This window comes from Thermobia domestica, chromosome 15, assembly GCF_964235325.1.
Source record: "Thermobia domestica chromosome 15, izTheDome1.hap1.1, whole genome shotgun sequence".
Classification (NCBI taxonomy): Eukaryota; Metazoa; Arthropoda; class Insecta; order Zygentoma; family Lepismatidae; genus Thermobia; species Thermobia domestica.
In genome coordinates, this window is record NC_137468.1 from 90875854 (window position 1) to 90888141 (window position 12288).

General features: G+C 35.0%; 1 protein-coding gene across 2 annotated transcripts in view; it reads left to right on the top strand.

The window, feature by feature from the left end:
• Positions 1-12288, top strand: part of LOC145671141 (cobalamin trafficking protein CblD) — a 57004-nt gene that overhangs the window by 23595 nt on the left and 21121 nt on the right. For both annotated transcript variants that reach the window (XM_081739957.1, XM_081739958.1), the window contains exons 3-5: positions 658-787; positions 3139-3311; positions 7150-7252. In XM_081739957.1, coding sequence (XP_081596083.1) covers positions 658-787; positions 3139-3311; positions 7150-7252 — 406 coding nt within the window. The remainder of the gene's footprint in view (positions 1-657; positions 788-3138; positions 3312-7149; positions 7253-12288) is intronic.

Genomic DNA, 12288 nt, shown 5'->3' on the forward strand with positions numbered 1-12288 from the left:
CTGTTGCTTGAAGGCTACTCAGTATTTATATCAGTTTCGTTTTGCGGCCACATTATTTTACCGTATGTTGACAACATGTTTTGTCCTTTATAGCAACAGGTGGGTACATACTAATTTCTGCTACGGATATTGATTTGGCTACATCGCTCGCAGACGGTTACATTTCTTAACATCCAGTCAAGAATGCGAAACTTTTACACAAAACCTCTTCACCATTTTTGAATCGTATACCAGTGCCAAAGATTCAACATTACATTTGAATAGGAGGTTGGGCAAAAATGAGTTCACAAATAAAAATAGTATTTAAAAATTCTCATTGTACTCAGTATTGTGTATATACATACAGAATTCTATTATCTTTGATAACTAAGTACTAAAATTACATACACATACGTGTAATAAAGCAGTTGTAAAGGCACGAAAAATTTGTATCTATCCAGGACTGATGAGATATGTTAATGTCGAAACTATTTCTAGTAAAATTCCAGTACAGTAACATCATCTCGCATTGGTAAGTGCAAATTTACATTGTAACCTAGCAATTACAACGAAACGTTGGAAGTTATGTTACAGCAAAATATTACAAGTAAGATTAATAAAAGGAAAAAATAAATTATATACATAGATTGTAGATTAAAGTGTTCTTTATTTTTTCAGGTTGGATTACTTCGGTCCGGTCGAAGGTTTATAATCTATCAAACGAGTCTTCGAAACTTCAGTCAGACTTTGCGAGCGTTTTATGCTTCACGAGACAATGAAAGTTCGATTGACGTCCCTTACGTTGAAGGTAAGAAATTACTTTGTATTTCGTTACTCGCCGAATGCTTCCTCTTAAGTTTTTGTGAATTAACATCTGACATATATATCGAGGGAAACACGTTCATTTTCGGGCAGGAGCAATTTGCAAAGTTTCGTAATACTGTTTCTTATTTATTTTTTCATTGCTAATCGTTAAAATTTATTTTCTTGTCAAGTTTGAGAAAAAAAAAGAAGACTTGAAAAAAAAAAAAAAAAACAGTATGTACCATTAAAGAAAATTAAAATGTAATTATTCTTATTGATTCCTTAGTAACCAATGAGCCAGCTTATTTATCACTAGTTAATACTTTTTAGGTGCACCCAACTATTTAAAACACTTATATGCAGTGAAAACATTATTTATATACACAATTCATTAATTAATGTACTGTACTTTGAAGTTCCATTGAACTAGCTCCAGTACTAAAATTGTACACCCACGATGGACATAGATTAGATCATTTGCCATATGCAAATCAGTATTTAAAAATCAAACGGCGGATTGTGTAATCGCTAATGCACCCAGTAATAACTGAAGAACATATCCATCGATTTTATCGAAATTCACCAGAAGCAAGGCGATGTGCTGATCACATACTCACCACCTTAAATTGTCCCTTCTCCGCCTGTAGGCCTACGGGTCTTCGCATCGAGATGTGTCGCAGGATGAAGACTTCAGTTTCAGGATATTTTAAAGTAAGATTATTTTCTAGTTCTTATTCATGTCAGTGCGTTACGATATTAAGAGCATATATATTAATATTTTTCAGAATAAAAGAACGGAATGGGAACCTGTGTTTTATTTTCAGTAGGTGTGACCGTTTTCAGATTTTTTTTATTTATTCATTTTTATTTTACCGTCTCCTTTAGCCTAGCCGGCATAATCGTGGGACGTGAAACTTAAAGATTTCATTTCATTTTGGTTAAGTATTCAGTGTACATATTCTGAGTAATTCAACCTCACAGTCATTACCATTTTTATCTTCATCAAATAATAAGACATTATTGAAAAATAAGCAGTAAGTATGAAATCATTATATAATGTTCTTACTTAATGTACACATTAAATTGGATAATGTTGATGTATTTTTGTTATCAGAATGCGAATTACGAGGGTGTGAGGGACATTTGCCCCGCAATCATAATTTGACCCCTCCCCGATGAAACTTCCTGAAGGATCCCTGCCAGGGATGTTTTTCTTTCCTGTAAACCATATTTAGTAATAACAAGTTTCCGTTCAGTTGATTTTGAGTTTAACGTCCCGTTCAGCAGCGAGGCTATATAAGACGTGGACCTACTGATTATCGTGGAATCCGAACCACTTAAGCTTCCACCAGGAATCGAACCCGGGTCTCCCCCGCCAATGGTGCGTACGCTAACTGCTTAGCCACGAAGGAGATCAATAAAAAGTTTGAATATCTCGTCAAATAACACTGACTTTTAGTCTTTCATGTAATTTTAATTTGCTAGCTATATTCCTAAATAAAAGTTATTAACAGTTAACTTTTGACTTCTAATTTTGTAGTCACAGCCACGTTAATGTACATGTTCTTTTCCTTTGTTTTCACCGTCGCCACCTTTAACTATTTTATTGTCCTTTAATTGCCACATGCAATCGTATCCTTATACCCTTCAGTTCCTCGTCGGAGGTGAATTTGGACGATAACGTTATATTAACTGCGTATAACAAAGTAATGTATGGATATAAAAAAAGAAAAACATCTTATTTTGTACTTATACAATGTAAGATGCTTCCCGTCTCATCCTCAAATACATCCATGAAAGTTAGGTGCGACTATTTTTAAGAAATACGTATATAGTTAATTTGGGAGACACCGTAGTCTAGTGGTTAGAGCGTTGGATTCATGCCCTCGTGGTCCCGGGTTCGATTCCCGGCCTGTGCTTCCCCGATTTTCGGCGTCCACCCAGCGTCACGTGAATAAAGGACGTCACGGCCACTAGGTCTAGAAAGCTCCTGATATTCCGGTTAGTGATGGGGGACTACATGTTCGTCGCTAGGATGGACGTAGTTCCGCCAGTCGCTACAGATGGTGTAGAGCTGCTCAGGCCCACATCAGGACGTTACGCCAGGTGGTACTTAGTAATACTAAATTTATTGATTTTAATATGACCAATAATCATATTTGTGTGTGTGTGGGGGGGGGGTCATAGTCTCATTTTGAATTATTGCATCTTCAAACCTCTGTGTGCTGTTGGGCCTCATTCTGCCTCCACCCGCCAGTATCAGTAATTCGCACACTATTATTATTGTTATTACTTACCTTTAGTTTGGTTTCCAACGTTCTTGTTGTATTAAAAGTATGCTTGTGTAATTTGCAGATAATACTACTTCAAATACGAATTGGGAACTATTAGCACCAGAAGGATATCGATTTTGTCTTCCCGGGAAAGTGGGACTTGCGAATCTCGAAAATCAGAGGAATACCATGCCTGTAGTGAAAACTCGGGCGACTGCACTAGCAGCTGCTGCAAATTATAGCTTGATAAACCAGGTTAGTTTAATGTGTCGTGTAATTTGTTATGGACTGTATATTTTAATGAAGAACGAAAAAAAAATCACTTGTAGCGTGTAAACATAATGCATGTTACAACTTTAGTTGAGAGGTTTGTTGCAGGGATACAAACTGGTCAGTAAAAGTCAGTATTTTTGACGAAGTCAATATTTTTAAATAAGTCAGTAAAGTCAACATTTTAGGCTCTTTGGAAGGTTAAACAAAATTTTTAAATTTTAAAAGCAATTTAAATGTTTTGTGTATGCCCCCAATGATAAATGAAACCGGGCAGTTGAAGAAGAATTGAAAAAAAAAATCTTTCAATTGAGAAAAAAACAATTGAAGAAAAAGAATGTACTTTAGAACATCTAAGGGATGGAGAAGAAGAGAAGAGAAGGTTACTGAAGGAAGCAAATGAAAGGTTGAGAGATACCCTTAAGAACAAGGATCTTGAAGCCGATGTAGCACGAGTAATGCTTGATAGTGCCACAAAGATGAAGAAAGAAGCTGATGAAAAGAAACAAAAGGCTGATAAAATTCAGAAAAGTGTAGAAAAATGAATGTCTTCATTAATTAGTACCTTTTTCAAGAAAAAACCCAAAAAGGAGTGAACATAATAATAAGGTTCTTAATTTTGTATGTGTAAAAGGAGGCAAAGGAAATTGGTCTGAGGAGCTGTAATTATTTTTTCAACTTATGAAAATGAATTTACTGCAGTTCAGTTTTCTGTGTACTTGGTTTTGCTTAGACAGTTTTACAAAGACATTCTTGGTATTTTTTCATCTCTTGAATTTAATATACTTATTATCATATTATATTGCAAGATTTGTTAATAACTGAGTTAACATATGCTTACAGCAACTAATATATATAGTTAGTATTTTCAGTATTTGGTCACTATTTTTAGATTTGAAGTCAATAAAGTCAGTAATTTTGACCTCAAAAGTAGTTCGCATCCCTGTTTGTTGTTTTCATTCTATTTTATTTATTTGTCTAAGCATGTACGTTTTATAAATTTAAGGTACACTGAACTACACTGTACAGTGATATGGAAATAAACGTAATTGAAAGTACTTAAATGAAGGGACAAGGTTGAAATCGTAACTTTCATACAAGTGTATTTATTCAAAATAATGTTTATTTTAAATTGCTAGGACCGGTAACATGATCCCGTAGTAGTTTTCTTGACAGGAGATAGGATAGTGAGAAATGGTCTATACTGTGAGGAGTGATTCTACATGATTGGGTGCGGACTCCCCATCTGTAGTGGATTCCAACCGTGGTCATGATTCAAAGCCCACGTTAATACAGTAGTAGGTTCAGCCTTTCATAACTCCGGTGTTGCGTAAGGACTTAAAATATATACACTCACTCACTCATAAATTAATTAACTTTGAATATTCATCGGCGTTATGTATTTTTCTTTCACCCTGCATTTCATGACTAGCATTTCATTTCTCATCATCCCCTTTAACCGAAAGAACGCGATCGTGAGTCTTCTGTAAAACTCAAAACTAAATGGGTTATACAAAAGCCACATTTCGACCGAAGCAGCTAGATTAATGGAATTTATGGAGTACATATTTCAAAAATAAGTGAGTTCTTCTCTTTAGAGAATTTCTCCGTATTCGCTGTAAAATACATTCTTTGCGCGTGGTTAATTTTCAGAAGACTGCTTAACATTTAAACTTTTTTTGTGAAATTTTAACTTGTAAAGACTTGTCCAAATCGCCAAACTAAAATTTTCAGTTTAGCATGCTTTTTACTGTCACAATCATTTATTTAAATAGTATTTTCGCCACAACCTTTGAATAGTGCCGTGAATATACATAGTGTGCAATTAGGAAATGAGACATTTTCTCTCTCTCTGTGAAGTTAGTTTTGACATAAAATCTTTTCATGGTGGTGAATCTTTCATGTGTTCTTAGGAATACATCTAGAAATTTCCAGCTCGGCCAATTTCCATTGTAGCGCGTGACGCGGCTAAATATAGACTGCTGTTGATACTTCACCACCGTCTCAACAATAAACAAAGAATGAATATCAAACTCTGTACACACTTAGGAGAAACTCCAACGGAAACATTTAAGATGTTGGAAAGGGTTTATAGAGACTGGTACCTTTCTCGTTGCTATACAGGCCCTATTGTCGAATAGCACAAGAGTTTAAGAACTGAGTCCAAGCAGGTCTGTCAGAACAACTGAAACGAATGGCAGAATTCGGGATATCATTTTGAATGACCGAAATGCAAGTCTTAGGGTAGTATCAGATTTCGTATGGGTTCGCAAAATAATAACCTAGGATTTAAAGATACAGAAGTTGTATAGACATTTCTTGCCTCGTTCCTTAACGGAGTAGTACACAAGGCAGCGATTGATTATTTTTTTCGTCAAAAAAGGTGATGATATTTCCATCTAAAGAGCATTCACGAGCATCTTAAACACCATTACAATCCATGAATTCAGAAGTTATTCTATTGACTTAATTATATCGTGCAAAGCTGTGCATGAACAATGGAAGTTCCTACTTTGAATAAACCGATTTCACTTATTATTCATTTATTTTTTACAGACCCAGTTTCCTTTCCTGTTTGCCCCACTGTGTATATACATTAAAATATATCATGGAAAATTTACCATTCCTGAAATATGCTATCCAGGACATGTGCCGATTCATAATCTATTTATTTACAAACATAATTCCAGATACAGCTGAACACCAGTTTACACTGGAATATCTAATAAATCTTAAGAGATGATAACATAAGGTAATAATAATATAACAAGAAAGGTTGGGGCGGACAAGAATTTATCGATTAAAATGACGTCGTACAGAGTTATATATCAGCTTCAGAATTAGGTAAATCTACGGGTGTAAGTGACATTTCATCGTATAACTTAATAAGCCTGTAGAACAGAGAGCGTTTGAACTATTTAGGCCCTACTGTATGAAAAAGATGTGTGTTACGTGTTTATCTGCATGGAATTAGGAAATACAAATTTGAGAGTAGCGTTTCGGATCTGAGTTAACCATGTTCGAGTTTGTACAGATATTTGAGATAACTGATTTTATGACGAATCTCAGGTAGTTGAATATTTACTGCTCGTAACAGTTCGTGTTTTGTCATCGCACGTGTGCGAGGTACTCTGAAACATACTATTGCTAGGAAGAAGTTTAGAATTGAATTTAGCCGGGATAGGTTTGTAGGAGTTGACGTTGTTTAGATAGGTGAACAATATTCCATTTTAGAAGAAATGGTTGCCTTATAGAACGTTGCTAGTTCCGTATTTCGGTTAATCTGTACAGGAGTCCTAGAAGATGCATTGACTGCTTAGTGATAGTGTTTATATGTTCTGTAAACGTTAGTTTTGTGTCAAAAGTGCTCTGAGATCTTTGACTATTGACTCTCGTGATGGGTGAACCATTTATATTGTATGAGGTGTGTACAATATTTTATTTTTCGGAAAATGTTATGGTTTTATTCTTATCGAGATTTCACTTTTAGAGTCCACGTGTTACACCAAGAGGAAAATTATCTGTTGTTTTGAAGTAGGTCGGAGTTTTCTGTACTATTCACTTCCTTGAAGATTTTACAGCCGTCTGTAAATAGATTGCAACTTCACTCTTTGTATTCCACAATCTAGCTTAATATTTGTACTGATACAGTTCAATAAATGTTTTTAGCAGATCACACAATTTTGAGTATTAATATATTTTATGTATTAATTATGTATTAATATATTTTCCATTGCTGCAAGCATAATGACGGTCAGTATTCATTTGATATACAGTATGTAAATACAACATCTAATAGAAACACTTTTTCCTATTTTTTAAGGTAGAAACTCCATTTCCTAGTTCATCTGAGAACGCACTTCCTGAAGTGGAAGAGAAAACACTGGAATGTGTTGCTCAGGATTGTCCACGGGTTTTGTTCAATGGTACGTTTTTAAATATACCAGTTTCGTTTATTATAAAATTGTATGTAAGTAATGGAAGTTATAACTTGCTAGGTTTACACAGAATCCATTCATGTATTAGTTGAATTCCATTGCAGTATATCTGTGTGGCTTATAACAATTATTGTATAGTAAGTGAGACTTCTAACAGCTGCAGGTTTCGTAAAATAGCCTGAGATTGATAGTACATAATTATTATATCCCGGGGCAAATCTGAAAGAAGTTAGGGAAAATAACTGGTAAAGGGACCTTTAAAAACAATAGTAGTTCTACGAAGTGACAAAACAAGTTCATAACTTGAAAAAAGATTGGAGTTCATAACAACTGTTTTGATGACGTCATGCCACACCCCTCCGTACTGCAAGTTTGGGCTCAACCGGTCGTGACAGGAGTGTAGCATCAACGAGTGAGCACGTGCAATTGTGTTTGCCCGAAAATATCTAGTATGAAAGTTGAACAAAGAATCAACATCAAATTTCTTGTGAAACTTAAGAAATCGGCCACAGAAACTTCCAAATGTTAACTGAGGCTTATGAGGATAATACTTTGTCTAGAACACGTGTGCTTGAATCGCATAAACAGTTTTCAGAGGGAAGGAACAGTGTGGAAGATAATATATCGTCAGGGCGCCCAAGGTCTGTGATTACTGATCGAAACATTGCCAAAGTTCGTGAAGTGATCGGGATGACCGAAAATTGAATGTTCGTGCAGTGGGTGAGTTGGTTGACTTGGATAGGGAAGTTGTTCGGCGCATTTTAACTGAGGAATTGAACACAAGGAAAATTTGTGCGAAGGTTGTTCCAAAAGTTCTGTCCAATGGCCAAAAACAGTGCCGTTAAGATGCGTGTATGGACACGCTAGAACACATCAGAAATGAGCCAAATTTCTTGGAGTCTGTTGTTACTTGTGATGAAACGTGGACTTTTACCTACGACCCTGAAAATAAGCGCCAGTCGATTCACTGCAAGTGTCCAGAATCTTAAGTAAAAAAGTCAAGGTCAAAATTCAAGACAATGTTGCTTGTCTTTTATGATATTAGTGGATTTATAATGGTGAAGTGGGTTCCCAGTAGTCAAACTGTTAATCAGCACTATTACATTTAGGTACTGAGAAGACTGTGAAAAAATTGAAGAAAATAAGCCACAGTTGTTGAGTGATGTATGGCTATTGCTCCAGAACAATGCACCTGCTCACAAGGTCCTATCTGTGAAGCAGTTTCTGGTCAACATTACTATGATGGAGCATCCGCCTTACTCATCTAATTTGGCTCTCTGTGACTTTTTTATTTCCTAAAGTTAATTCTTGTATTAAGGGAACCCATTTTTTCTCAGTGAAAGATGCTCAAATGAAAACGGAGATACTCATGAAGAGGCCTTCCGAAAACTGAGTTCCAAAAATATTACAAGCAGTGGCAGCATCAAGTACACTGATTTGTGGAACAATCCTCTCTCTCTCGCTCTCTCTCTCTCTGTGTGTGTGTGTGTGTGTGTGTCAGTCACAGCCTGTTTAAATATAGGAACATTACTGTGGACATATTGCGATAGGTAACCATAATGATAGGTAGGATATAGATTTCAAAGTTAGTTAGTTGTTATTCTCTAATTTGGTTAAACTATGACCCACCGTCAGCATTTAAAATTCATGCTGGGAAGTTACATCTTCCGCAGAGTCGAACATAACAAATTAGTAATTTTGAATTCTGAAAATGGGATCTATGCGATCTGTTTCAAATTTCAGGATACAGGTTACTTATTACTAGAGATGCAAGAAAGCCGGCTTTTTTGAATCGATGGTTTTTTCACATAAAAAGCCGGAAAAAACGGAAATTTTGGCTTTATTATTATTATTATTATTATTATTATTATTATTATTTCATCATTTTTCTATCTAAATAGCTTTCTTACAATATACTCTATAGTTAAATAAGATTTCATGACCTAAATGCCATATTTCGCTCTGGAATTCACTAGCATAATGGATGGAGCCCATGTTTTATGAATTAAACATAAAGTACGTAGTATTTGAAGGCAATTTTAGAGGCTATTTAACTTTATTTTAACTTCTGAATTATCGACATTTTTTCTTTTCTGGATCATTTCATTTTTAGTCATCCATGTTTCATTTCTTAGAGCTCAGTACTCTAACTTCTGGAACGTAAGTTAAACTGTTTTTCAGTATGTTTCCGTTAGAGTGTACTTCCACATTTCTGTTTTACTGTGCAATGATCTAGCAATAATCTTCCAGATACAATCTTGAATACCATTTTATACAAATAACCAGTAGCAAATTTAGAAAAGTATTTTGGGAGGTGTTTCTCTGACTAATGTTTGGTTTCTCTAAAAATTCCTAATTTTTGTTTGGGAGGAGCTTGAAGTTTATGAGTAAAGGCATAACTAATATTTCGTTCGTTTTAGAAAGCCATAATATCGGGAAACAGGCTTGAATCCGAAAGACACCCCCTTCGTTCCATCCTAAACTCTTCTCAGATCCGTCACTGCTGATAATTAAATTAGTAATAACAGCGATTTGAAAACAATGAGAAAGGATGTCAGCTAGGACTCACAGTACACTATCTATATCTACATTCACAAATGAAATTAAGAAAAGCCTGTTACCTTATGCTCGGCATAACGTAACATGGCCCGGTGCTTTTGAGCACCTTGTATATTGGAAGGGAAATTTTAATATTATTTAGAATGTTAGAAAAACTGTTTTATTTTATAGTAGGAAAACCGTAGGTCGCAAATTTTGTGTAATTTCAGTAAAGTAAATCGTTTCAACGAATATTACATGAAGATTACATGATTAGTAATTATATTTTGTATATTTTACGTATTTATCCAAGAATATAACATTATTTTAGAAAATAAGTGTATATTCCAGCTTTTTCAATGATTTTCAGTTTATTTTTATACATATTTCGGCATAGGGAATCTTCACAAGAAAACTAAAATTTTAATTTCGTAAATTTTCTTCAAAATTCCAAATTAAGAAAGTCAGCCATAATTTCTTCTTGGTGCATCTCTTTGTTTTCGAAGTAAATTATTTGATTGGATAATCCACAATCACAGCTGCGGCTGAGATTTCGGTTTTCTTTGATCTTCGCACAGAAGCCTATCATCCGATAGTTACGTCACGATTATCTTCCAATTAGGGATCATCTTCATGTAATTCTTTGTCTTACATCGTCAGCCATTTCAGGAGACAGGCGTATAGTGTTCGTCGTCTGTAGAAATTGTGGAATAATTCGTCTTTATTTTAAAACTGTGATAAATTCTTCGTTTTGGCTAGTATCAGAAGTTGTCAGCAGAGATAAACGTGCTGTGTTTGGTGTTTTAACAAAATTATTAAACAAGTAATATTCTAAACTGTGAAGTGATTTTCGTCTTGTATAAGGGATACTAGTATGGAATGTGCTTATTGTTACGGAATGAGCTCATTGGCAAATTTTACATTCTCGGTCAGCGAGAGAACGTAGGAGAAGCTGGAGGAGACGGTGACAGAGAGTAAATATTGAGTCGGTGTGCAAGCATCGGAGAAGAAGAAGTTGAGTGACGCTCAATGGCTTTTTAGATCGGTGCTACAGTTGTTAGTATCTGAAAACTTTTTTGGAACCACAAGTTAAGAATCTCCAAGGAGATTCTAGTGGCATAATTCATCAGAAAACCTTTTTTTTTATATATATCCGCTTAGTCGCTGTCAAAGGAATGGACTCACGTAAGTAGGAACCAGTGGAAGTGAAATTCAATCCAGGTATTGGCATCTTCAAAATTCCTTGTCTCGATAGAACAAATATGTGTAATTATATTTTCTGGTGCATGTGTGAAATTCATAACATGATGTGTTAAGTGCATAAAGTTTCCCTCAACGCCGCACACATGCAGATTTGGTCAATGTGACATCGTGTTTTCATTCAATGGGGGGGAAAAGAAAGCTAGATTATCTCAGCACTGAGCGATTGTCGTAACCACAAGAAAATGTGTGTACCACACACACATTTTCCCCCAGTGAAGAAAAGATGTTTAGATTCCCTGAAATCTTGAAATTATTCATTTCCGGTAACACTGCTCGAAATTAAATCTTATTTTATTTTGGTATGTTTTCTTTGGTTTTAAACAAAATGATTCTAAACGTTGATTTTTGGAAGTAAGTGTCAGATTCACGGCTACAGTTAAGTGCAAGGGTACATGAAGTTTGCGTACCGGTAACAGAAAACCTTCGTTAATAGGCTAAACCTGCGTAATATGCTATTCTGATACCCATCAAGTTTTAGAAATTTCAGTTTTTTTTTTAATAATTACTAGTAGATACTTTATTCCTTCTTTATTAAGAAACTTAGAATTTCAGAGCGACACTAATGCAAGTAACCACTGCGTCTTTGGTCTGAATGTGGTAGCGAAACAAATATAAATGTAAAATAAGGATGGTGCTTCGTGAAATATATGTGTGACTTTTTTTTTTTCATTTTGTTTAGGTTAAGTTAGTGTAGTTAGAATAGGGATTTAGGTTTAAGTTATGGCAATATGTTGTGTGAGTGTTTACCTGTGCTAGATTGTCCAGTGGGTCCGAGCTGTAAGAGAGGTAGCGAAGAGCGTAAATCCTCTATGCCGGCCACAATCTTAATGCACAGCGGATCCTAAGCACCAAAGAATAGATAAAGAAAAGTGAAAGTAGCTAACCACAACCTTGTGCAGTGACGTATTATTTTCAATAGTGTAATGTATTAATATTGTGTCTTTTCATTTGTTTTGTGTGTCGATTCAATGTGAATGTTTTGAAAGTCAAGAATATTACAGGAAGAATATTAAATGAATATGAATATTTTAGGAATATCTGTGAAAAGTAAATAATGTTTTGGCTCTGAAAGTTATAGAAATCGATCATATTAGTTTTCTTAGATGGGTATGTCAGTCAAGTGTAAAGATTTTCTGTTATCAAATATTTTGTCCAACACTACTTTCATGAATATTTTCGAATAAAATTTACTAGCCGTGAAAACATCTTTCTTTTCGAATACA